Source organism: Rhinoderma darwinii, chromosome 5 (assembly GCF_050947455.1).
Source record: "Rhinoderma darwinii isolate aRhiDar2 chromosome 5, aRhiDar2.hap1, whole genome shotgun sequence".
In the NCBI taxonomy this organism is placed as follows: Eukaryota; Metazoa; Chordata; class Amphibia; order Anura; family Rhinodermatidae; genus Rhinoderma; species Rhinoderma darwinii.
In genome coordinates, this window is record NC_134691.1 from 275,736,455 (window position 1) to 275,763,857 (window position 27,403).

Sequence of the window (27,403 nt, forward strand, 5' to 3'; positions counted from 1 at the left end):
ATCACAATGGCCAAATATAAAAACAGAGAGCTGTATATAAAGATATATAGAACCTTTAACAACTGAATTATCTTAAATAAACATCTAAATATAGAAAATATTTTTACTTTGTTTTCCCATATGCAAGGCAAAATATAAAATCCACCGACAAACATACTCACTAATCCTAGAAATATATATGTATAAACTGATCATAGCATGCAACACGTCTGAATAAAAACCCATTGTAAAGGATCTGCCAGGCACAGCTTCGGGGTTAACGCTCATAGATAATCAGTCTGCACCTGCCTCTATGTCTGTGAGACTGACTCCATCTTCCACCACTCAGGGTGTCAGGCTTAGGAGTGGGAGAACCTATCACAGCCTGGCCACACGGAGCTAGCTCCCGCCCTCTGTCTATTTATACCTGCCTTTCCTGTTCCTCCTTGCTTGTGATTTCTTCTCGTTTGGTTTCCTGGCCCTGCTGCAGCTTCTTGTACTATTGTCCTTGCTTCATATTGACCCTGGCTTGCTGACTACTCTCCTGCTCTGCGTTTGGCACCTCGTACACTCCTGGTTTGACTCGGCTTGTTCACTTCTCTTGTTGCTCACGGTGTTTCCATGGGCAACTGCCCCTTTCTCCCCCTAGCTCTGTGTACCCTTGTCGGTATGTCTGTCGTGCACTTATTGAGCGTAGGGACCGTCGCCCAGTTGTACCCCGTCGCCTAGGGCGGGTCGTTGCAAGTAGGCAGGGACTGAGTGGCGGGTAGATTAGGGCTCACTTGTCTGTCTCCCCACCCCCGTCATTACACCCATTATACGCAGACTGCAACTGGAATGAACTTACGGGGATCACATGACCGTAGCCTAAACCAATAAAAGTAACACAATGCAACCACTCCATGTTTTAATTAAAGGTTTTACATATTATTTCCTTGGACACTACACACATTTTGTAAATACATGCAAACAAAAGGAATACAGTATTTCTCACAAAAAAAGTGTAATGGTGAAATAAAATTGTGGTTAGCCCCAGTCTGCATAAACAAAAAGAACACAAACACATGGCATCCATAGGCTCTGTCCTTCCCTGGCTTGCATCTCCCTCTTTCCTGACCTTGGCAAGTTTTATGATTATGGTTTTGCTTAAATTCTGGTGCTGTACATGTCTATTTGGTTTTGAATTGACTAGTTGACTACAAAACCTTCCATTGCTGGTAATAACCCTTTGCTCCTTTCAATTCCCCCTACCCTGGTCACCCAACATACATTATCCAGAGAATTAACTACTAGCCAAATAACACTCACTGAAGTGCTAGGGCCAGCAGAGAGCCAAGACCTTTATCAAAGTGACAGGAAAAGCAAGTGCTATAGGTGATATGGTCCGATATAATTCTCTCTCTGGGTATGACAGAACCAGGTAGTGTATGTTACAATTTATTTCCAGTTATTCATACTGTATAGAAGGGAATGCATACTCATTGAATGAGTTGGTATCATCACCTTTAAAGACTATGGGCAACTTTGTCATGGAAAAAATATTTTGACATATGTTAGTGATTAACTAAAGTTAAAAGTTAAAGGGAATGTAAAAAAATTTTTTTTTAGTTAAACAATTAGTGTATAAGTGATTAAACATTGTTCTAATTTTTTTTAATTTTTTTCACGAGTCAGGAAATATTATAAATTAGATTCTAATTTATAATATTTCCCAGTGCTGGTCACTAGATGGAGCAATTCCCAAAATTGCAGCATTGCATGTGGTAAAGCAACCACATTGCTTTATGCTGCAAAATTTGAGAAAACTCACTCGCTCTAGTGAGCTCTCAGAATCCCCCCCTCCTTTATCCTGGCTAGTGCCGGGAGAAACGAGGGGATTGAACGGTCAAACCTCCTACACTGTGTGTCGCCATTTTTTGAGCTAACACACAGTGTAGTAGGTTTACATACACTAGTAAACACACAGTGAAACACTTACATACACAGAAATAACTTACCTGCTCCAGTCGCCGCCGCTCCCTCCGGTCCGTCCGCTCCGTCTGCTACCGCCGCTCCAAGTGCACAAGTCCGGAAGCCGCGACTGGAAGTAGTAATCTTACTGTCCGGCCGCGACTTCCGGTCTACAGGAAAATGGCGCCGGACGGCGCACAGTTCAACTGGCCCCGTTCGCATTCACTATGGGACTGTAGCTGCCGTATTCCATGTCTGTATGTGTCGTTAATCGACACATACAGAAATGGAAAAAAAAATGGCAGCCCCCATAGGGAAGAAAAAGTTCAAAAATAAAAAAAGTAAAACACAAACACACAAATAAATATAAAAGTTTTTAATAAAACACTAAAATCAAACTGATGTAAAAAAAAAATTTTTCGTTACACTGTTCCTTTAAGTTTTAGACTGCAATCTCTATTCCTTCATTCATTACCAGATCCACTGATATGCAGTTTGCAACCTGCTCCTAGTTTCCGACTATTCACATGTATACTTACCCCATCCAGTAATACATGCTGGATGTGTGTTCTGTGACTACTGAATGCTGCTAATATAATTATCATTTATAAGCACAGCTCCATTCCTGTACTGATTTCCCCTTCCACAAACCATGGGGGAGGGGTCTCCTTCCCCTTGTGTGGACAAATACACAGATGCTGAGGAGTTTATGATTTCCCCTTCCATCCACTGCAGAGTGTCCATGGTCTCTCCCCATTCTCTCTACACTGATAGCCTATGTTATTCATCCCCTCTCATGCAGATTGCTGTGTCTGCTCTCCTCCCTATCTTTACTTGGATACAGTTTAGCCTGTGGGATATTTCTTACCTGAAGACATGGATGTTTTCCCCCCTCTCCACACTCTGATCTGCAGTGTACAACCTTGTCCCCCTCCTAGCTACTATTTCAAACTCTGAGAGAAGGGAGAGGGTGAGAAGAAAGAGCAGACGACGTAAGTCCTAACAGGATAAGTGCACTGTTGGATTTATGTCGGAACAGCAGAACAACAAGAGTTACAGATACTCCCCAACGTCAAAATAGTTGTACTGTACATTTTTTAATAAAGACTATTTAAAAAGTTGCCAAATGTTGCATCTTGAAAGCAAATGAACAAAATTCAGTGCAAAGGTGTCTATAGCCATTAATGCATACAAACAATATAATTGGGTGCATGCTGACCTAAAATCCTCTTGCTAATCTTCAATTAACATGCCATTGAGTGAACAAACAAGTACATGGCTTTTGTAGCATTATTATTCAACAGTTTTCTTTACTCACTATAGATTTAGGCTATGTTTACAAAGCATTTTTCATTTACGTCCGATGCATCCATTGTCTCTCATCGACCCAACACATGCATAAAGAGCGTCCTTTGGCCATACGTTTAGGTAGTTTATGTCAGCAAACCTTTTTATCAGCTGTTTTGACATGCATAGTCCACTACCACGTAGTATACAATTCTTTATCATGTGAACCTATGGACGACATATGCATCTGTATAGTATACAGTTACATACATTGGGGGTATACTTGCAACAATGAGAGATTTTCCTAAAATATGCATGGAGCGTGAGCAAAAAATTGCTGTTTTGTTCTAATTCTCATGTGGTCACACTTAACAACAACTACATCCCTGCATCAGAGATACAACCTTTAGGGCATGGCCAGACGTGGCGTATTTCTGCCGATATTGTCCGCATCAATGCCGCACATAACCTGCGTTGCAGATTCTGTTGCGGCTTTGCCTAAAATGTGCAGTAAATTGATGCGGATTAGCCGTTGCGTATTCAGGTGAGTTCTTCCTGCTGTCTTTTAAAACATTTCATCTCAGTCTGGCTATAGACCTCGAAACACGTAGGTCCAGCCAGAATGAAGAAATATCCTGTTTGTAAAAAAAACAATACGCAACGCAACACACATAACATCTGCAGATTTCAACGCAGAATTTTGAAACTCCATTGAAGTCAATGGAGAAATTCCGCAATAAGTCCGCAACAAGTCCGCTACACGTCCACAACAGCCAGTGTATGCTGCGGACACCAAATTCCGCACCGCAGCCTATGGTCCGCAGCTGAGTTTTCCCCCACGTGTGCACAAACCTAACTAAAGAGTTGTGGAAACCAATGGAGAAAATGTCCCCTGCGGATTTGCGCAGCGGACTGACCCCAGCGGAATTCCAGAGCAATTCCGCCATGTCTGGTCATGCCCTTACATTGTATCACAATTCAGAATTTATAATGTTCAAGTGCAAGTGGCAACACAAATCTCAGCCATTTCTATGTGTTTATGATTCTACAGATGCAGGAATTTGTTTGTATTAATGTGAGAAACAAAAGCAGAGCTGGTGAAGTGTTATATGCCTTAGTTTTAAATGGACATAAATGAATGTGAAGAATTCATGTAAATCTAGATACAGTTGGGAAATGTATGTGGCGAAGATGTATTAGAAATACTAATGCAATGTTTTGTTCCTAAGAGAAAAATGAAAATTCCTAAAAAAAATCTAATCAAGGGACTCTGGCTTCCATTAAAATGAAATATTCATAAATACTAATGATTTAACAGAAATAATTTTTAATGATTTTTATGCAACTTTGGATTAGAGCACTTAGCTGAAAATGACTGTATTCACCCATACAAACTGGTATGCAGTAGGGAAATTGAATATACAAGCAACTATCCTGAGATGGATATTCTAGAATATATTTAAAAATCTATTTTACATTTTTTTTTTTAAAACATTGTATACTCACCATGATATTAATCATGACTGGACACTACTCCGTCTTAGTAACTGAAATATATTTGGTATACAGGTGCTCTAGTGCACTAAATTTAGTCTCTAGTTTATCCGAATTTATTGATCTTCTGAACCAAGACAGCTTTCTTGTGTCGGTAATTAAAGAGACGAGTTGGCAACCTAGAGAGGGACCTATGTGAATAAATACACTTGCTGTAAAGTCTGTAGGATATATTTGCTCTACAAATGTAGCTTGCTCCAATTTAGCAATTGATGTATGCTGTCATTTGAACTGTGTTGATCACAGCTGGTGGTGCTACGTTCATTTTCTGTATTTCTGTCTGATGAGACAATGTTAGAGTGTTGGCTTAGACAGCAGGATTCCATTAACTATATACTACATGATAAATCTTGTGTCAGGAATAATACTTTTATGGTCTTCCTATTAGCCTCTTATAAGAAATCATACAGGGTTTATCTCATTCACAGATACCTATCTTTAAATGGACTATATGTTGTGAAGGACTGGTGCAAATATGATATTTTTCTCTTCACAACATATAGTCTTATTAAATGGTAGATGCTATATCTGCAGATGAGACAAACCCTGTATATTGCCCTATAATAAGTAGACCATAGGTAGACTATAGATATATTATTCCTTACATACAGATTAATCATGCAGTTCAGGGGTCAGCAACCTGTGGCACCAGTGCCACAGTCGGCACGTGGGGCATGGTTTATTGGCACACTTCCTTCTCTCCCGGGTGTCCAGTGCCATTGTGTGCTTGGCGGCACTGAACACAGTGAGAGAGCTGTTCTTCTTCATTATGCACTTGGCGGCACTGTTTACCAACAGAGAGAGCAGTGTTTCATTGTGTTTGTCGCTGCTGTACACTTGGCAAGCCCACACTGCATCACTGCTCTTTCTCCTGGTGTTCAGCTTCTCAAGGACGAAGTTCAGTAACTTCTCTGTAAAATAAAAAGTTAGCAGCTCTTTCCTATAACCCCCCAAGCAGGTGTTCAGTAGCCGCGATCTCTCCTATGCACACCCCCAAAATCTGGAGTTCAGTAGCCGCGGTCTCTCCTATGTGCACCCCCTCCAGCTGGTGTTCAGTAGCCTCATATGCACCACGGAGGGATGATCTTTGCAAAGAAGATCAGGGATAAGGGTCACACTGAAAGTAAGTTTTATTACCTTATTAATTGGTTAATGTCACATACGTGGTAACAGTTTGTGTTATATGGCTTTCATGTTTCCATGGCACACCGAGTACTTCATCTTTGATTTTTTTTTTATCAACACACCATACAGCAAACGTTGCCTACACCTGATATAGCATATATTCCAAGAGGGGGCCACATTCCAGATTGTTACTGCTTGTTATGCTAATGAATCTAAAATAAAGCATCCATGCATATTATCTCAAGGGTATTCCTGTGAATAGTAAGTTTACATCATACATAAGAACCTAAAGAGTAGCTTCTGATACTAGGCAGTCCAATCACAGAAACATGATACCAGATACTGTACAAGTGAGAGTTGTGTAAGTAAAAGTCATTCTATTCTAATAGATTTTTGTTAGGCTGAAACTAAAATCTACACTTACCTGGTACACCTGGAGGTGTTTTCAAATATTTTCCATTGAAATGTTGAATTACCACTTCACATTTCTCTGTAGATTCCATTCTGTTAATGCAAAAAGAAACAAATATTTTTACTATGATTATCTTAACAAAATAATTCTCACACAAATAGCAGATTGAGTGTTAATTCCTTCCTCTCATATATAATAAAGAATTTTTATTTTACTAAGTAAAGACACCAATAAAACACTAATAGCAGCCTAAAGATGGAACGTCATCACTGTTTATCAAAGAAGATTAAACATTCTGTAACATGTAATGCTGCTACTTTATTTATTCTTTTCATTCTTCCCTTGTTGATGTGCAAATAATGCAATGAAATGTGTCCTCCACAAACACCAATCTACAATTTTTCATTTTGACTTTGTAGAGAGTACACTAAGGGACTGTCTCAAGCGAGTCTTAGGAGACTATTGTCTCTGAAAGTCTAAGTGGAATGAAGATCTGCTTTTTGTAGCTGCAGGCGCTCGGTGTCAAACAGTGTTATATTGCATCAAACAGTAGTGACAATTTCATTTTAATACACTGGGCGCATTTTAACAAGCAATGGCAGTCCCAGAAACGAATACAATATGGGAGCTGCCAAGAGTTGAAACCTCAATAAGCGTTGTCCTTTGAAGGCGAGAAAAAAGAAAATCAAGTAAGCCAAGAGTAGAAAATGTGCCGTCACTTGAGAAGCAATATTGGAGAGAAAATGTCCATTTAGTTCTGGGGTTTCACAATTGTGGTCACGGCAATTGATAATTCTGCAAAATTGTTGTCAGAAAACTTTGAGTTCCACCAACCACATAAAATGAATCAACTACATCAGAAGAAAGTAATTTACTATTTTGTTCATTCTCATATAAATATATATATATATATATATATATATATATATATATATATATATATATATATATATACACACACACACACAGAAACATATACAGGTATATATATATATATATATATATAGTATATGGACAAATGTATTAGGATACCTAGACATTATACCTACAGGAGTTTTTATGACATCCCATTTTAAATCCATAGGCATTAATATGGAGTTTGTCCCATTTTTGCAGCTAAAACAGCTTCCGCTCTTCTGGGAGGGCTTTCTACAAGATTTTGAAGTGTGTGGGAATTTTTGCCCATTCAACCAGAAGAGCATTTGTGAGGTTCAGACACTGATGTTGGGTGAGAGGGACTGGCTCACAATCGCCGTTCTAGCTCATTCCAAAGGTGTTTGATGGGCTTAAGTTTAAATCTTTTTTGTGGCCAGTTCTTCCACACCAAACTCACCCAACCATGCCTTTATGGACCTAGCTTTGTGCGATGGGGTGCAGTCATGCTTGAACAGAAAAGTGCCTTACCCAAACTGTTTTCACAAAGTTGGAAGCAAACAAATGTCCAAAATGTCTTGGCATGCTGAAGCATTAAGATTTACCTTCACTGGAACTAAAAGGGCTAGACCAACCCCTGAAACAACCCCATAGCATTATCCCTGACCCACCAAACTTTTCAGTTGGAACAATGCAGTCAGGCAAGTACCGTTCTGGCATTTGCCAAACTCAGACTCGTCCATCAGACTGCCAGATGGAAAAGCATGAATCGTTCTTTACACCACTTTATCCAACGCTTGGCATTATGATTGGTGATGTAAGGCCTGCATTCAGCGGCAATAAGGCTCCCGTGGCACAGTTTTTGTGCAAATGTTAATTCCAGAGGAGGATTGGACCTTTACAGTAATTGAGTCAGCAGAGCGTTGGCGACTTTTATGCACCATGCGCCTCAATACTCGATGACCCTACTCTGTAGGTTTATGCGATCTGCCACTTTGTGACTCAGTTGCTGTGGTTCCTAAAGGCTTTGAGTTTACAATAATAGCATTTACAGTTGACCGTGGACTATCTAGGAGCAATGAAATTTCAGAAACTGACTACAATGGTGGCATCCTATTATAGTACCACGATAGAATTCAGCAAGCTCTTTAGAACGAGCCATTCTTTCACAAATATTTGTAAAGGCAGACTGCACAGCTAGGTGCTTGATTTTATACACCTGTGGCAATTAGACTGAATTAAACACAGGTTCAATGATTAGGAAGTGTGTCTCAAAACTTTTGTTTATATATTGTATATATACAGTATTGTGCAAAAGTTTTAGGCAGTTGTGGAAAAATGCTGCAAAGTAAGAATGCTTTCAAAAATAGAAGTGTTAGTAGTTTTTAATAATCAATTAACAAAATACAAAGTGAATGAACAGAAGATAAATCTAAATCAAATCAATATTTGATGTGATCACCCTTTGCCTTTAAAACAGCATCAATTCTTCTAGGTAGACTTGCACAAGGTCATGGATTTTCTGGGATTATAGTCAGATGTGTGATTAACCAATTATACCAAACAGGTGATAATGATCATCATTATCATATGTTGGGGGAAACACAATCATTAACTGTAACTGAAACAGCTGTGTAGGAGGCTTAAGACTGGGTGAGGAACAGAGAACTCTGCTACAAATGTAAGGTTGAGATAGACAGTTTCATGTCACAGGTCCATCATGACAAAACTGAGCACAGGAACAAGACACAAGGTAGTTATACTGCATCAGCAAGGTCTTTCCCAGGCAAAGATTTCAAAGAAAAGTGGGGTTTCAAGAAGTGCTGTTTAAAGAGGCTCTGTCACCAGATTTTGCAACCCCTATCTGCTATTGCAGCAGATAGGCGCTGCAATGTAGATTACAGTAACGTTTTTATTTTTAAAAAACGAGCATTTTTGGCCAAGTTATGACCATTTTCGTATTTATGCAAATGAGGCTTGCAAAAGTACAACTGGGCGTGTTGAAAAGTAAAAGTACAACTGGGCGTGTATTATGTGCGTACATCGGGGCGTGTTTACTACTATTACTAGCTGGGCGTTGTGTATAGAAGTGTCATCCACTTCTCTTCACAACGCCCAGCTTCTGGCAGTGCAGCACTGTGACGTCACTCACAGGTCCTGCATCGTGTCGGCACCAGAGGCTACACTTGATTCTGCAGCAGCATCAGCATTTGCAGGTAAGTAGCTACATCGACTTACCTGCAAACGCCGATGCTGCTGCAGAATCATCTGTAGCCTCTGGTGCTGACACGATGCAGGACCTGTGAGTGACGTCACAGTGCTGCACTGCCAGAAGCTGGGCGTTGTGAAGAGAAGTGGATGACACTTCTATACACAACGCCCAGCTAGTAAAAGTAGTAAACACGCCCCGATGTACGCACATAATACACGCCCAGTTGTACTTTTACTTTTCAACACGCCCAGTTGTACTTTTGCAAGCCTCATTTGCATAAATACGAAAATGGTCATAACTTGGCCAAAAATGCTCGTTTTTTAAAAATAAAACCGTTACTGTAATCTACATTGCAGCGCCTATCTGCTGCAATAGCAGATAGGGGTTGCAAAATCTGGTGACAGAGCCTCTTTAAGCTCTTTTGAAGAAGTGCAAAGAAATGGGCAATGTTGAGGATAGTAGACACAGCTAAGGAAACTTAGGCCAAGGAAACTTAGTGGAGCAGATCAAAGACACATCATGCTTACTACCCTTCAAAATTGGAAGATGTTCAGCAGTGCCATCAGCTCAGAACTGACAGAAACTAGTGGGACCCATCTACTGTTCAGAGAAGTCTGGTTAGAAGTGGAAGAATTATGGCCAAAAAGTCATACCTTTGACGTGGAAACAAGGCCAAGTGACTGAACTATGCATGAAAACAGTGAAACTGGGGTGCAGAAAAATGACAGCAGGCGCTCTGAACTGATGAGTCACAATTTCAAATATTTGGCTGTAACAGAAGGCAGTTTATTCGCCGACGGGCTGGTGAGCAGTACAATAATGAGTGTCTGCAGGAAAAAGTGAAGCATGGTGGAGGTTGCTTGCAAGTTTGGTGCTGCATTTCAGCAAATGGAGTTGGGGATTTGGTCAGAATTAATGGTGTCCTCAATGCTTGTGATGAAATACAGGCAGATACTTATCCATCATGCAATACCATCAGGGAGGCATCTGATTGGCCTCAAATTTATACTTCAGCAGGACAACGAACCCAAACATACAGCCCATGTCATTAAGAACTATCTTCAGCGTAAAGAAGAACCAGGAACCCCGGATATGGCCCCAGTTGAGCCCTGACCTCAACATCATCGAGTGTGTCTGGGATAACAGGAAGAGACACAAGGATGTGAGGAAGCCAACATCCACAGAAGATTTGTGGTTAGTGGTTAGTGCTCCAAGATGTTTGGAACAATCCCCTTGTTGAGTTCCTTCCAAAACTGTCTGCAAGTGTACCTAGAAGAATTGATGCCGTTTTGAAGGCAAAGGGTGGTCACACCAAATATTGATTTTATTTAGATTTATCTTCTGTTCATTCACTTTGCATTTTGTTCATTTGATAAAAAAAATATTAACACTTCTAATTATGAATGCATTTATACTTTTCACAATTGCCTATTGACTGTTGCACAGTACTGTATATATAAATAAAAACAACTGTATATTCATATATATATATATATATATATATATATATATATATATATATATATATATATATATATATATATATATATAAACCAATCAACCATAACAATAAAACCAGTGAAAGGTGCAGTGAATAACATTGATTATCCCATTACAATGGCACCTGACAGGAGGTGGGATATATTAGGCAGTAAGTGAACAGTCAGTTCTTGAATTTGATGTGTTGGAAGCAGGAAAAATGGGCAAGCATAAAGTTCTCAGCAATTTTGACAAGGGCCAAATTGTAATGCTAGACGACCAGGTCAGAGCATCTCCAAAACGGCAGGTCTTGTGGAGTGTTCCTGGTCTGCGGTAATTAGTACCTACCAAAGTGGTCCAAGGAAAGACAACCGGTGAATCGGCGATAGGGTCAAGGGTGCCCAGGCCTCAATGATGCACATGGGGAGTGAAAGCTTATCTGTATGGTCTGCACAAATTTAGCACAAATTCCTGAAAAAGTTAATGTTGTCTATGATGAAAAGGTTTCAGAACACACAGTACATTGCGGCTTGTTATATTTGGGGCTGACGCAGACCAGTCAGAATATGTACCATGGAGCAATAGAAGAACCTGGTCTCATGATTCATGTTTTCTTTTGCATCATGTGAATGCATGTGCGTCACTTACTTAGGGAAGAGATGGGACTAGGACGCAATATGGGAAGGAGGCAAGTCAGCGGAGGCAGTGTGTAGTTCAAGGCAATGTTCTGCTGGGAAACCTTGAGTCCTGGCATTCATATGGACGTTACTTTGACACATACCACCTGCCTAAACTTTGTTGCAGACCAAGTGCACCCTTTTATGGTAAAAATATTTCCTAAAGGCAGTGGCTGTTTTATAGCAGGATAATGCACCCTGTTCCATGTGTTGACTTGGCTTCCGAATTCCCCAGGTCTCAATCCGAATGAGCATTTGTGGGATGTTCTGCAAAAACATGTCTGATCCATGGAGGACCCCACCCCGCAACTTGCAGGACTTAAAGTATTTGTTGGCAATGTCTTGATGACAAAAACTGTAGAACACATGCCAAATTCTGTGATATACATGCCTCGATGGGTCAGAGCAATTTTGGCGGCATGACGGTGACCGACATAATATAAGGCAGATGGGTTTAATGTTATGGCTGAACTATGTATATTTGATTTGTGTATTGACATTAAATAAGAATAGAAAAAAAAATGATTCTTAGGACAATGTAGACAATAGGTTTGTCTGCTTTCAACAATTCCCTTTTTGTTAAAAAGGTCCCCTCGTGATAAGCTAATTACTCTTCTGGCCCCCCCAGCTATCAGCTTTATTTATGGACGAACCTGGCTGCAAGGGTACAGTCCTTCTGCAGAGCCTCCACAGGGGAAATTAAGTATTTAATTATTCTCATTAAAATCATTACGTTTTCAGTGTCATGCATAGAAATCCCAGGTCTTCCAGATCAAGAGATACCTCTCTATACTGTGGCTAATAGATGATGGTCCTGAATGATGGATACCCTCTATTAACTCAATTCTTTACTCAGGCATTTAAAAAAATATTTTGTAAACCACACAACCCCTTTAACCCTTTCCCGACCCAAGACAAAACTGTACATCATAGAGCGGGGGGGGGGGGGGAGTTTGGAGCGGGCTGACACGCTGCTCTAACAGCCAGGAACAGAGATCGATGGTTGTCATGGCAGCCCAGGGGCCTACAGAAGGCCATCAGGTCTGCCTTCCATCTGCCTCTTCTAATCCCTGCCTCTGGCAGGGCTTAGCAGAAGCCTATAAAAAATAACAATATACTGCAATACATCAGTTTTAAAAAATAGAAAGGGGCGAAGCCTGACCACGGTACATGACAGTCGTGTGATACCTAGTCTCCCGCTGTCGAGCACTTGAAACCTTGCACAAACCGGCCGTTTTTGATCATGGGGAAGATGACAGGCAAGGAGAAGAATTGAGAACTCACCCCGGCTCCTAAGACTTCTCGTAATAAGCATGAAGTCGATCGGTTCTTCCAGAAGAATTTGACGGCTTCTCCGGCGCAAGCTTCCAAGATGGCGCCAGAGCCACGAGATGCAGCCCAGCACTCTGAAGACTCGGAGGCTGAAAGTGCTTCTGATGCACAGGCAAGTGACGATTTACTTCCTATATCAAGGGGATTTCTGAAGAGGGCTTTGACCACAGCACTGGCACCAGTGGTCAAGGAATTGGCAGATATTAAGTCTGACCTGAGGCAAGTTGGAAGCAGGGTGGAGGCAGGGCCGCCATCAGGAATTTCAGGGCCCCCTACAGCTAAATTTTCTGGGCCCCCTACCGTGGCACCGCATGTTAACGGTACTCCGTCCAGCACTATATCATGGTACCCAGGGCCGCCATCAGGGGGGGTATTAGGTGTACTGATGTGAGAGGCCCGGCCAAACCTATTTGAAAGTGGGGCCCGGCAAACTGCCGTGACTTGCCTTTGGTAGAAAAAAAACAGGCCCCTGCAATGGGGCCCGTTTTTTTCACCAAAAGAATGTCGTGAGCTGCGGGCCCCCCTTTCAATTAGGTTTGGCCGGGCCTCTCACATCAGTACACCTAATACCCCCCCTGATGGCGGCCCTGGGTAGCATGGGGGTCGTCATGGGGGCCGTCAAACACCGCCGCCCGTGCGACCGATCGTGCGCACCCGCAAACTCCCGCGCATGCGCACCCGCGACCGCCTGGAACCGCGCACTGAATTTTGAGGCAGATGTTGACCTGCCCACACTATCTTGCCGCGTTTTTTGCCCGCAGCGATTGAGGACAGCAGACAAAAAACGCAGCGAAAAATGCATTTTCTGCTTCCCATTGATTTCGATGGGAGGTCAGAGGCAGAACCGCGGCAAGAAAGGACGTGCTGCTTTTCCTTTTTTCCGCGACTGGCTCCCATTGATTTCAGATTAAATCAATGGGAGGCGGTTTTGGAAGTTTTTTGGTGCTGATTCTGACGCAGTGTCCGAGTCAATATCAAGGCCCAAAAACTCTGTGAACTGGGCCTTATTGTTAGGGCTTATTCAGACAAACGTGTAATACATCCGTGCAACACGCGTGATTTTCACGCGCCTCGCACGGACCTATGTTACTCTATGGGGCCGTGCAGACTGTCAGTGATTTTCACGCACGTGTGTCCGCTGCGTAAAACTCACGACATGTCCTATATTTGTGCATTGTTTGAGCTGCTGCCTGTCTCTAAATAGGCAATTGGTCCAGTAGAATTTGGAATTCTTTTTTTTTGTGAACCAGCTTAAAAAAATACAAAACTTTTGTGTTAGGGCCTGTTCACATCACCGTTCGCTTCCGTTCTGGGGCTCCGTCTGAGGTTTCCATCGGGTGAACCCCGCAACGGAAAGTGAAAGTGACAGCACAGCTTCCGTTTCCGTCACCATTAGCGCAGTCGACTACGCTATTGATTCCGTCCGAAAACCAGCCGGAATGGTGACGAACGGAAACCATTAGTGATGTTTCCGTCACCATTGAGATCAATTTAGAGACAGGCAGCAGCTCCAGGAGCGACATCATAAGGAACACACTAGGCGGATATGCTGAGTAAAACTACGCCCCGGTAGCCGCAGGGAATTCCGACAGCAAAACCAAATAGTGGCGCAGGTTTCGTGAGGCATGACCGCTGTGGGAATCCTGCAGGGAAAAAAAAGTTTAGACTTACCCCGGCCGTAGTCCTGGTGACGCATCTCTCTCTTCTGAACCTAGCCCCGCCTCCTGGAATGACGCTGTAGACCATGTGACCGCTGCAGCAGTCACATGGGATTAAACATCATGACAGGAGGCCGGGCTGCACTAAGAATAGAGGATCGCGTCACCAGGACTACGGCTGGGGTAAGTCTAAACTTTTTTATCAATTTAAAAAAGTACCTTTTTTTTTTCTCATTTGTGATTTTTGCGGCAGAACCGCATCATTTCCGCAACAGAGGAGCAGCGATTCCACAGAATACATTGACGTGCTGCGGCTTAAAAAGCCACACTCCAGGTCCATATTTTTTGCAGCGTGTGGGTGAGATTTGTTCAAATCTCATCCACTCTGCTGCGACTGTAATACGCTGCGGATTTTCCACAATAAAATGTGTTGCATAAAATCTGCAGTGTTCATGCCTAGTGTGTTCCTACCCTAAGGCCGGATTTACACGAGCGTGTGCTTTTTGCGCGCGCAAAAAACGTGGCGTTTTGTGCCTGCAAAAGGTCCATAACAGCTCCGTGTGTCAGCAGCGTATGATGCGCGGCTGCGTGATTTTTCGCGCAGCCGCCATCATTATGACACTCTGTTTGTATGTTTGTAAACAGAAAAGCACGTGGTGCTTTTCTGTTTTCATTCATAGTTTATACTGCTGCGGAAGTGCTGGGCGTGATTTTCACGCACCCATTGACTTCAATGGGTGCGTGATGCCCGAACAATGCACAAATATCGGACATGTCGTGAGTTTTACGCAGCGGACACACGCTGCGTGAAAATCACTGACAGTCTGCACGGCCCCATAGACTAACATAGGTCCGTGCGACGTGCGTGAAAATCACTGACAGTCTGCACGGTCCCATAGACTAACATAGGTCCGTGCGACGTGCGTGAAAATCACTGACAGTCTGCACGGCCCCGTAGAGTAACATAGGTCCGTGCGAGGGGCGTGAAAATTATGTGCGTTGCACGGACGTATTACACGTTCGTCTGAATAAGCCCTAACAATAAGGCCCAGTTCACAGAGTTTTTGGGCCTTGATATTGACTCGGACACTGGGTCAGAATCAGCACCAAACAACTTCCAAAACCGCCTCCCATTGATTTAATCTGAAATCAATGGGAGCCAGTCGCGGAAAAAAGAAAAAGGAGCACGTCCTTTCTTTCCGCTGTTCCGCCACTGACCTCCCATCGAAATCAATGGGAGGCAGAAAATGCATTATTCGCTGCGTTTTTTGTCTGCTGTCCTCAATCGCCGCGGGCAAAAAACGCAGCAAAAAAATGCGGCAAGATAGTGTGGGCACGTCAAAATCTGCCTCAAAATTCTTTAAGGAATTTTGAGGCAGATTTTTTTTCTGCCTGCAAAATACTCTGTGTGAACAGTGCCATACTTAAACAGCACTTTGAGACATTTTACTCACTGTGTCAGAAGAGCTGCTGGCTCCCACTCCAGTCCTCTTCAGGCGATGTCTTCCAGGCGATGTCTTCGGTCCAGACGTCCAGTCCTTCACCTCCAGCCAGGCTCCAGGTAAGTTCTGTCCATGTGTGTCCGCGGCTGCGCGTGCTTCGTTCGCGGGTGCGTGCGTGCAGTTGCGGCTGCGAGCGCCCGGGCTGTCGCATCTGGGAGCGCCCGGGCTGTCGCGGGTGCGCGCTTCCGGGCTTTCGCGGGCGGTCTCGAGTGCGGGCGTTCGTGGTTGCACGCTCGCGAGTGCGCACGTGCGGGAGTTTCCTTGTGTGCGCGATCGGTCGGTCTCTCTCGCGCGTGCGGTTCGAAGGCCCCCATGACGAGAGGGGGGGCCCGCAGCTCACGACATTCTGTAGTGAAAAAAACAGGCCCCATTGCAGGGGCCCATTTTTTTCTACCAAAGGCAAGTCGCGGCAGTTGCCGGGCCCCCCTTTCAATTAGGTTTGGCCGGGCCCCTCACACCAGTACCCCTAATACCCCCCTGATGGCGGCCCTGGGTGGAGGCCCTGGAACAAGTACACCAATCCTCCAATATCTTCAACACTGCATTGAAGGATAGGGTTCTTGCGCAACAAGCACACATCAATCAGACCTTGTTACTACTGGAAGATCAGGAGAACAGGAGCAGAAGAAATAACCTAAGGATAAGAGGGCTGCCTGAATCTTATCTACCAGATGGTTTGCACACCACTGTCTCTCATTTATTTGAGTTTCTGTTGGGCTCGGACAGAGCAGCGGCCATTGTCATAGAAACGGTGCATAGAGTCTTGAGACCTAAGCCGGCACAGTCTGACCCGCCAAGAGACATCATTTGTAAGCTCCTGAGTTATGTGGACACTTCGCTTATCCTCTCTACAGCAAGAGATAGAGGTGATCTCTCTTTTGAGGATTCAGCAATTCAATTGTTTCAGGATCTGGCACCGTCTACCCTGCAGAAACGCAGAGTTCTGAAGCCACTAACGGACAAGCTTAGAGATTCCAAAATTCCCTATAGCTGGCTGTATCCTTTCGGCCTGGCCATTACCCATGGTGGCAAGAAGATGATGATTAGACAGCCAGGAAACCTGCGCTACGTTTGGGGTGAACTTCATATTGCTCCTATGGAAATTCCTTCCTGGTTGCCAATGGATGAATATGATGACCTGCCCACACTCCCACCCTCGGATGCCTGGTCCACAGCTGCTACGAAGAAGTCACCAAGATCCAAGAAACATCTCTCTAGATCATCCCTCAATTAGGACTCTCTCTACAAAGTATCTACATCCATATCCTTTTTTGTTCTTATGATCTCTTGTTATACTCGAATTCTATATATATAAAAAAAAAAAAAAAAGGAAACTAGATGTTAATGTTGGCTGGTAACACTTGTTTTTCTCTGCTTACAAGGTTTCTGGTAGCTCCTCTGATCAGGGATTATATTTTCTCTGCTCTCCCACTCTCCTTCCCTCTCCCCTCCCCCTCCTTCTCATTCTCTTCCTTCCCTTCAGGTTTGCCTTTACATATAGGAAAGTCTCCTATACAGTTTGATTTTCTTATGATGTCACTGCGACTTATGCATTATTCCTGTATGGTATGCAGTTTTGTTCTACATTGTTTCAGATTATGTGGGTCTTTCTTTTTACAGGCACTCATACTATATGCTATTTCCAGCTGTTTCTATTCTTTTGATTATGGCTGAGATGACTTTAAACTTTTTTACATTTAATGCAAGGGGATGCAACTCTCCACCTAAACGGAGTCGTATCTCCTCTCTATTGTCTAGAACGAAGTCTGAAATTATACTGTTACAAGAAACTCATTTTCGTTCTGGCCATATTCCGAATTTACAATATGGTCTTTATAATAAATGGTATCATGCCCCCAGTCCCTCCTCAGCATCTAGGGGTGTAAGCATTGGTTTTCATAGACATTCTCCATTCATATGTGAAGGCCTGATAGCTGACTCAGAAGGGAGATACTTGTTATTGAAGGGTAGATTTGGCACACATTTAGTTACAATATGTAATCTCTATGCTCCTAATGTTAACACTACGAACTGGATTGTTGAAGTTTTAGAGAAAGTTGCTGCTTTCGCAGGGTTATTGTTTTTGGGCGGTGACTTGAATTTAGTTTTGAACCCATTGTTGGATTCTACTTCAAAGAGATCAGCGGTTTCATTCAGGGCTCAGAGACGTATTCTGACTTCGTTGGCACAAAATCGGTTAGTTGATGTGTGGAGGACTCTACACCCTGACACTAAGGACTTCACCTTCTTCTCTACGGCTCATCGTTCTTATCAGAGGCTGGATTATATATTTACTCGTGACTCTTGTCTTTCACAAATCCTGAGTTCCTCGATAGGCAACATAACGATCTCCGATCATGCGCCTGTTTATCTTGAGGTTAAAATTATTGGTCAAGTGGCCAGAGAGTGGACTTGGAGATTAAATGAGAATCTACTGGACAACCACTAGACGCTGGTGGATCTTGAGGGGAAGGTGAAGTCCTACTTTGATACAAATATGTCTGAAGACACTACTCAGGCTTCTCGATGGGAGGCCCATAAGGCTATATGAGAGGAGAATTTATAGCCCTTGGAGCATTCCAGAAAAAATAGCGGGCTAAGGGAATAAGCAAACTTTTGTCTCAGATAGCTAAAATTGAAAAGTTACATAAGAGGTCACTTGCTATTTTAGAACAAGATGCACTGTCTAATCTCCGTAATTCTCTTAAAGCTGTATTAAATATTAAGTGTGCCCAGGCTTACCTTCGTATGCAACATAAATATTATTCCCACGGGGACTAAGGGGGGAAGGTTATGTCCGCATTAGTTAAAAAAGCCAGAGAGAAAACCCAAATCAAACAAATACTGACAGAGCAGGGCTCTTTATCTTCTGACCCATCTATTATAGCTGCTACTTTCTCTTCATTCTATAGTTCACTGTATAATTTACGAAAAACAGCTACGACACCTAATAGTACACCTATTGCACCCACCACCTTTGTGGAGGGAAGTCGCCAGGCCATCTCCAATTTCTTAGACAAGTTATCCCTTCCTACTTTAACTAAAGACGATGAGACATCGCTTCTGGCTCCAGTCACTTCAGATGAGATTAAGAAGGTCTTGAGGACTATTCCGATTGGGAAATGCCCGGGACCGGATGGCTTTCCGATTTTCTACTACAATTTTTTTTTTTATGTATTAGAAGCTCCCTTGGTGGAATAATTTAATTAGTTAAATGCAGGCTGTCCTCCACTCTCACAAGCCCTAGAGGCACATATAGCTATTCTCTATAAAGAGGGTAAGGATCCTCTTCAATGTAGGAATTATCGTCCCATTTCACTCCTAAATACGGATGTGAAATTATGGGCAAAGCTATTGGCAAATGGAATGGCCCTGGTTTTGCCCAAGTTGATTGCACCGGAGCAGTCTGGTTTTGTGCGAGGCATGGAGGGTAGAGACAACTCTTATAGGGTTTTACATGCCATAAATCATGTAAAAAAATGTAATAGGCCTCTTGTGCTGCTAAGTACGGACGCGGAAAAGGCCTTTGATAGGGTGGACTGGCAATATATGTACCTCACATTAATTAAATTTGGATTTCCTTTAGCGATGGTAGAGGCGTTCTTTACCCTCTATGCCTCGCCCTCTGCTAGGGTTAGAGCTAATGGATAACTATCCTCGCTTTTCGCAATAACTAATGGTACGAGTTAGGGTTGCCCGCTGTCCCCTACCCTATTTATTTTAACTTTGGAAACATTGATTCAAGCTATCAGACAGGATCCCAATATTAGGGGACTGCAGGTGGAGAACAGGGAACATAAGGTAGCTGCTTTCGCAGATGACATGTTATTGCTTATCTCCAATCCTAAATCTGCATTCCCTGCTTTACTGAGATTATTAGAGGAGTTTGGGGCTTTATCCAATTTTAAAATCAATCACTCCAAATGTGAGGCACTAAATGTTACTCTGTCTCCGTCTCTCGAAAAACTTCCCATTTAGGTGGGCACCAGTGTTCATCACAAATTTGGGGGTTAAAATATCCAGTAGTTTACAAGACATCTACCGCCTTAATTTTCCCCCCTTGTTGAAGTCTGTCTCCACTCAGCTACGTGATCTAAGGGTTCCGATGATCTCGTGGATGGGAGGAAGAATTTACTAAAATCATTTATAGTACCTAAGTTTCTGTATCTTATGCAGGCTGCCCCTGTTTTCATTCCTGCTTCCTTTTTCACAGAGATTAGGAGATTGTTTTCTAGATTCTTATGGAACCAGTATGGGCCTAGAATCTCTTATAGACAATTGACTCTACCTAAAGCAAAAGGCGGCTTTGATCTCCCAGACATACTACTATTATCAAGCCATACAACTTCGTTCACACCTTGAATTATTGTCTGGTTCACATACGACTTTGGGTAAACAAATTGCTTTGGGGAGTTTCAAGACTCAGGTCCTGACCACTTTATGGGGAGGGGAGGTTGAGATGGCTAGGGTTGATAGTGAGAATCCATTGATAAAGGGCCTATTGTAAATTTCTCTTGTAAATTTCGTTCTACCCAAGTGTCCAGTATTCCGTTTCCTTCGCCTTTGATGCCGGCGACTTTGACTCCTTTCACTCTTTCCCAGCATTTTGACGACCCCTTGAATTTGTGGAGCTCATTGAAAATTATCCCTATAGGGGACTTGTATAAAGGGTGTATGGTACCAACTCTTGATGTTCACCATGACTTAAGTATAGGACAACACTGGTCCAGAGCACAGTACACCCATTTTAAAGCTACTAGTTTGGGATTCCTGAGACGTTAACATATTGCTAGATCACTCTCTTGGTTCGAAGCTCTGATTTGCTCTACACCCTTGCCCAAAAAACTGATTTCCATCCTTTATAACAAGATACTTACCTTTGACGCACAAGAAAAGCCTCTATTTCTTTGTGCTTGGGAACGAGACTTGAATCTTCTGCTATACTTAAAAGATCTCATGGTCTGTCCAGATGTGTTAGAACTCAGGAAAATGCATATAAGCTGCTTACGAGGTGGTATAGGTCCCCAGACATAGTAGCAAAAATCTATGATACTGCATCAGATGTGTGTTGGAGATGTGGTGGTTCTCCAGGTACTTTGATTCATATATGGTGGGAGTGCTCTATAATTAAACCATATTGGTCATCTATTGAATTGAAGGTCAGCACTATTTGTAATAGGTCCATCACACTTACTCCCTCTCTAGTATTGGTCAATCTACCATCATCAGACTGTAGCCTCACTAGATTTGACTTGCCTTCGCTCCTTATCATGATAGCTAAGCTCCTCATCCCGATTAAGTGGTTGGATAAGATACCTCCTTATGTCTCAATGTGGCTCAATCGAGTCAGGCAAATGTTTAGGCTGGAAGAATTGTTCAGCTGGGAATCTCTAACACATGACCAATTTATGAAATTATGGGCCCCGTGGTGCACTTGGGCGTCGACTCATCTAACGTGAGCTCGTACTTCCCCTTTTGCTATTGTAATGTACGTATTTTGACTTCTTTAACTCCATATGAGTTTTACACCTTGATGATAGCCTCTGAAGAGACACTAACTGCAAGTAACAAGTACCTTTTTCTTTGTTTGTATTTTTAATTTTTATATTTTTCATGTTTCATGTTTTTGGTTTCTAATGTGACATTGAATTTACATGTTGTTACACGCCGGAAATGTGCTATGACTGTAATATGCGACTTATGCTGTATTCTTTTATATTGCATATAGCTCTGTGTTTTCGAGCTTCAAACTAGCTGTACATGTATTTCTTTGATACTGTTTTTTCCAAACATTCAAAAATAAATATTTTAAATAAAATAAAAAAAATTGAAAAATATTAAAAGTAAAAAAAAAACCTTTTACAATTTTTTCCCCAAGCACAATGTATAAAATGAAAAAATAAACAAAATTGGTATTGCCGCATCCGTAAAAGTCCAAACAAAATTTTTTTTTTAAAGACTAGTTTTTTGGTAAAAAAATGGATAAAAAGTGATCAAAAATCGTATGTACCAAAAACTGGTACCAATAAAAACTACAGCTCATCCTGCAAAAACGAAACACCCTCCTACCGCGCAATTGATGAAAAAATAAAAAAGTTACGGCTCTTAGAATATGGTTACACCAAACTATTTTTTTTAGTTAGTTGTAAAATATAAAAAAACAATATTATTTTTGTATCACCATAATCATATTGAGAATAAAATTAAGTTATCGTTTTTACCACATTGTGAAAGCCATAAAAACAAAACCCAAAAAACTGTTTTTTCCAATTCCACCCATAGATTTTTTTTTCCGTTTCCCAGTACATTATATGGTACTTTAAATGGTGCCAATAGAAACTACAACTCCCTCTGTAACAAAATAAGCCCTCATATCAATCTACTGGTGGAAAAATAAAAAAGTTATGGCTCTTGGAAGGCAGACAGTAAAAAACTAAAACGTAAAAATGAAAAATGTCTGGGTCTTTAACCCCTTAGTGACCAGCCCATTTTAGGCCCTAATAACCAAGCTATTTTATTCGTTTTTCTATAGTCGCATTCAAAGAGCTATAACGTTTTTATTTTTTCGTCTACATAGCTGTATGAGGACTTGTTTTTTGCGGGATTAGTTGTGCTTTTTAATAGCACCATTTTTGGGTACATATAATTTTTATATTAACTTTTATTAACCCTTTTGGGGGGGATTATAAAAAAAAACTGAAATTCCACCATTGTTCTATGCGTTTTTAAATTGACACCGTTCACTGTGCGACGTAAATAACATGTTACCTTTATTCTATGGGTCGGTACGATTACGGCGATACCACATATGTAGAGGTTTTTTTATGTTTTACGACTTTTGCACAATAAAAACACTTATGAACTAAAATTATTTGTTTTTGCATCGTCGCTTTCCAAGAGCCGTAATTTTTTTATTTTTCCATCAATGTAGTGATTTTTTGGGCTTGTTTTCTGCGGGATAAGACGTAGTTTTGGATGCTACTGTTTTGGGGTGCATGGGACTTATTGATTCATTTTTATTATGACTTTTTTGGGGGGCAATGGGAAAAAATTGCAATTTCGCCATGGTTTTTTGCGTTTTTTTTTACGGTGTTCACTTTGCGGTTTAAATGACATATTAACTTTATTAATGGAGTCATTACGGTCGCGGCGATACCACATATGTGTACTTTTTTTTTTTTTTACACTTTTACTAAATAAAACCACTTTTTATGGAAAAAAATGGTTTTATTTATTTTTTTACTGTACTTTTTATTAATAATCTTTATTTCACTTTGATGAAACAGGAATATGTCCAGGGCAGACCTGGGGGCTTTTATCAAGCCCCCGGCTGCCATGACACCCCATCGGAGACCCGCGATTGCATTCGCGGGCCGCCGATGGGTGACAGAGGGAGCTCACTCCCTCTGTAAACAAAGTTAAATGCCGCGGTCGCTATTGACGGCGGCATTTAACGGGTTAAACGGCCGCGATCGAAGTAAACTTCGATCGCGGGCGTTGGAGCAGGAGCTCAGCTGTCTACAGACAGCTGAGCCCCGGCTCCAGCCTGCACGGGAGACCCGTGCAGGACTTAGACTAGGCTGACGTGAAAAGGCGTCAGCCTAGCCTAAAGCCCATTAGTGACCGACGTAAAAAAGCGTATTAGTGGTCACTAAGGGGTTAAAGGAACAGTGTCATCACAATTTTTTTTTTAATATGTTAAAGATGTTAGTGCTTTATTAAAAACGTTTATATTTATTTGTGTGTTTGTGTTTTACTTTTTCTTATTTTTACACTTTTGCCATTTTTTGTTCCATTTTTGTATGTGTCGATTAACGACACATACAGACATGGAATACGGCAGCCACAGTCCCATAGGGACTGCGAACGGGTCCCGTCCCATCCACTTCTGTGTACGCCGTCTGTGTGGGAACTGCGCATGCGCCGCTCCCACACAGTCCAATTTGAAATGCGCGCCGTCCGGCGCCATTTTCCTGTGGACCAGAAGTCGCGGCCGGACAGTAAGATTACTACTTCCGGTCGCGGCTTCCGGACTTGTGCACTTGGACCAGCGGCAGCAGACGGAGCGGACGGGCCGAAGGGAGCCGCGGCGGCAGGAGCAGGTAAGAGATTTCTATGTATGTTCGTGTTTGTGTACGTTTACTACTGTATGTAAACCTACTACACTGTGTGTTAGCTCAAAAAATGGCAACACACAGTATAGGAGGTTAGACCGTTCAAACCCCTCGTTTATCCCGGCACTAGCCAGGATAAAGGAGGGGGGGGGATGCTGAGAGCTCACTAGAGCGAGGGCTTTTTACCCAATTTTGCAATGCTGCAATTTTGGGAATAGCTCCATCTAGTGACCAGCAATGGGAAATATTATAAATTAGAATCTAATTTATAATATTTCCTGACTCGTGAAAAAAATAAAAAAAATTTGAACAATGTTTAATCACCTACACACTAAATGTTTAATTAAAAAAAAACAAAACATGTTTTTCTGGCAACACATTCCCTTTAAAAGGTTAATAACCTTGGATCATTAAACTCTGTCATTGCAACCCAGTTGTAGAAAATTTCATAGAACTACTTCTGTATTGTGAAAATAAAGATATCCTTTCTATGCTGATGATGCTTCAGATATTTGCAATTTTAGCAAATTAATATGACTGATAAGAAATGCAGATAAGTAGAATGCAGTGGTTAAATACACGGAAATTCAAACACAGACACAAGATAAACATTATGCTGGAACATAACATGGTCGAGGAGGCCTTATGGTGGATATAGACGCCACCACTACCTCTGGGGATAGTGGAGTTTCATTTTCAACACATTTGACAACCATTGTACATCAACTTTGCCATTATAGTACTTGTCATACATTCATTCCTCTGGATGATCAGTAAACCACCACAGCACCACCACTAGAGAGCATACAATAAATCCATAGTAAATCATTAATAAATCATTAGAAAACTGAGACACCAAAAATCGAACAACCACTCAACTACATATGTGTTCACCCTTACTTTTTCTTCAAATACAATTTGTCATGATGTCAATTCAATACAATCTTGTGCTATCCAGTAAAAAAAAAAGTATACGTTAGACCAATATGTTTTTTTAACATGGGAGTCTTTTTGCGACAGATGGCCGACGAGTGGTATTAATCAGAGGCATCCATCCAAGCCATCCATTAAAAAAAACATATATGTTAAACGTATACTTTATTTTTACATGGGAATTCCTGCAAGGAGGTTTGGACTTTGCTACAGGGAGGACCCTAGGTCACGGTTCCCAAAGTAGTCTCTGATCGGTGGTAGAGATTGGAAGATGAGATTTAGAGCAGGCTGAATTCCTAGTCAAGACGAAGTGAATAGTCTTAGCCGGAAAAGCAATCAGGAACATTAACGGAGGATCAGGTGGTAGCCGGAATCTGTAGATGAAGCCATGGAGTCGAACCATACGTCATAACTAGGAGTGTAACCAGAAACAGCGCCTAAGTGTTAAATATAAGCAACAAAGATTCCCAGGATTTCTAGAGGCAGGAACAAGCTGATAGTAGGGCAATGGAGGAGGGACCTGGAAGCAGTATATAAAGGCTTGGTGAGGTTATCGGTGTGTGTCACATTGCCATGATAACGCAATGCGGACAGCCAGAAATGCGATGAGGATGTGACAGGCGGCGAGGAGGGCGTCACTGGAGAGAGGTGAGGTGAGTAACAATAGCCACTGGACTACCAAAGATCTAGCATAAGACCACAGCTAGACCTCCAGGAATAAGGGGCGTGTCACTACGGGAGCACTAGAGGAAGTGAGTAGGGTCTTTTTTTTTTTTTTACTTCAAAGTAGAAATAGTGTGGGGGGGGGGGGGTCTTGCTAAAAAACATTGTGTTGCTTTCCTTGCTATACCACAGTAAAAATAATTTCAGTTCCACATTTACTTCAATGGGAAAAATCTGCAACCATTTTGAAGCATAAATTGATATTCTGTAGATTAAAATATCTGCACTGTACGTCAATCTCATCCACTTTGCTGTTACTGTAATACGCTGCAGACCCCCCCCTCCCCCGCAAATCCGGATGAAAAATACACAGCAATTCCATCACATCTGAACATAGCCTTGCTGCGTTCACTGCAACTTCATAAATTGAATTATTTCTATGCTGTAACATCACTTTGTACTGTGACAACTTTGTACATTATTGTTGTGTATTAGGTAAAGACACATGTCATAAAGTAAAGCCATAAGAGCTACAATTTTGCTATGGTTACTTGTGAAGCCCCTGATTATTATGTTGTGTATGTAGAGAAGTAGGTAAATGGTTATATTTCTATATCCTGCACTGTAGGCCTAATTTTAATTCATACTTTTACTTTAGAGACAAACAAATATGTTGATTAAGACAAAATAAGGAACATACCGTGCAAATCCTACTCCTCTACTCACTCCACTTGCATCTCTTAATATTCTAGTAGAAATTACATGTCCAAATGGCTTTAGCATGTTTTCTAATTCTTGTTCATCCATCGAAATAGGCAAGTTTGAGATGTACAAATTTGTTGGGTCTTGTTCTTGTTGCTGTAAAAAAAAACATGCAAAGAGAGAAATCAATTATAAGTACAAAAAAAACTACATAAGCAGAATTTGTTTTCATTATTTTATTCATTATGAGATTTCCACAAACTTCCTGTTGGTGAATGAATCAAAATTTTAAAATAGCAAGTGCATTGTTTATCCACTTGTTTCAAGGAATTAGAGGAATTGCTTAGAAAGATCGAAAAAGTCAAATTTTGTACAGATCGATTAAGCCTTATGCGTCAATAACTACGTTAGCTATACATGATCTGATTTTACATCCAAAGAGGATAATCAGATGATAATCTAGGGGACTCTGAAAAATTTCCTACATGAAATTTGGTGGTCCAGGAACTTTGCCGTGGCTGTAATTAACAGCCGTAGCTCTTATTTAACAAAGGAGGTCAGTGAAATCTTTGATCGCCGTTGTTTAATCCCTTGTATGCGATCAATATAAGAGAAAAGCAAAGAGGGGAACCGCCATTGATTGCATTCCAAGGCATTTTTACCCATAGAATACATGGGTAAACAGACCAGAGTACATTGAAGAAGCCTAGGGCAGTTTGTCGTTGATGTCTGTTGGTCGGGCATACTTTGATATGTATATTTGTAAGTACATTATTATGTACAATTATTAATATTGAATAAAAATCACATTATGGGAATAAAACTTGCTAATAAAAAATATCAAAATAAATTGAAACATAAATTAATCACTAACATACATATGCTCATAAATGGTACCAAAAAAAAAGTACAACCAGACCTGGAAAAATGAAGGGCTCAAACAACAATGCT

General features: G+C 41.6%; 1 protein-coding gene across 1 annotated transcript in view; it reads right to left on the minus strand.

The window, feature by feature from the left end:
• RBMS3 (RNA binding motif single stranded interacting protein 3) overlaps window positions 1-27,403 on the minus strand; it is a 546,958-nt gene that overhangs the window by 118,424 nt on the left and 401,131 nt on the right. The window contains exons 5-6 of the mRNA XM_075828609.1: window positions 26,451-26,608; window positions 6,320-6,399 (exon numbers count right to left, since the gene is read on the minus strand). Of these exons, the coding sequence (XP_075684724.1) occupies window positions 6,320-6,399; window positions 26,451-26,608 (238 nt within the window). The remainder of the gene's footprint in view (window positions 1-6,319; window positions 6,400-26,450; window positions 26,609-27,403) is intronic.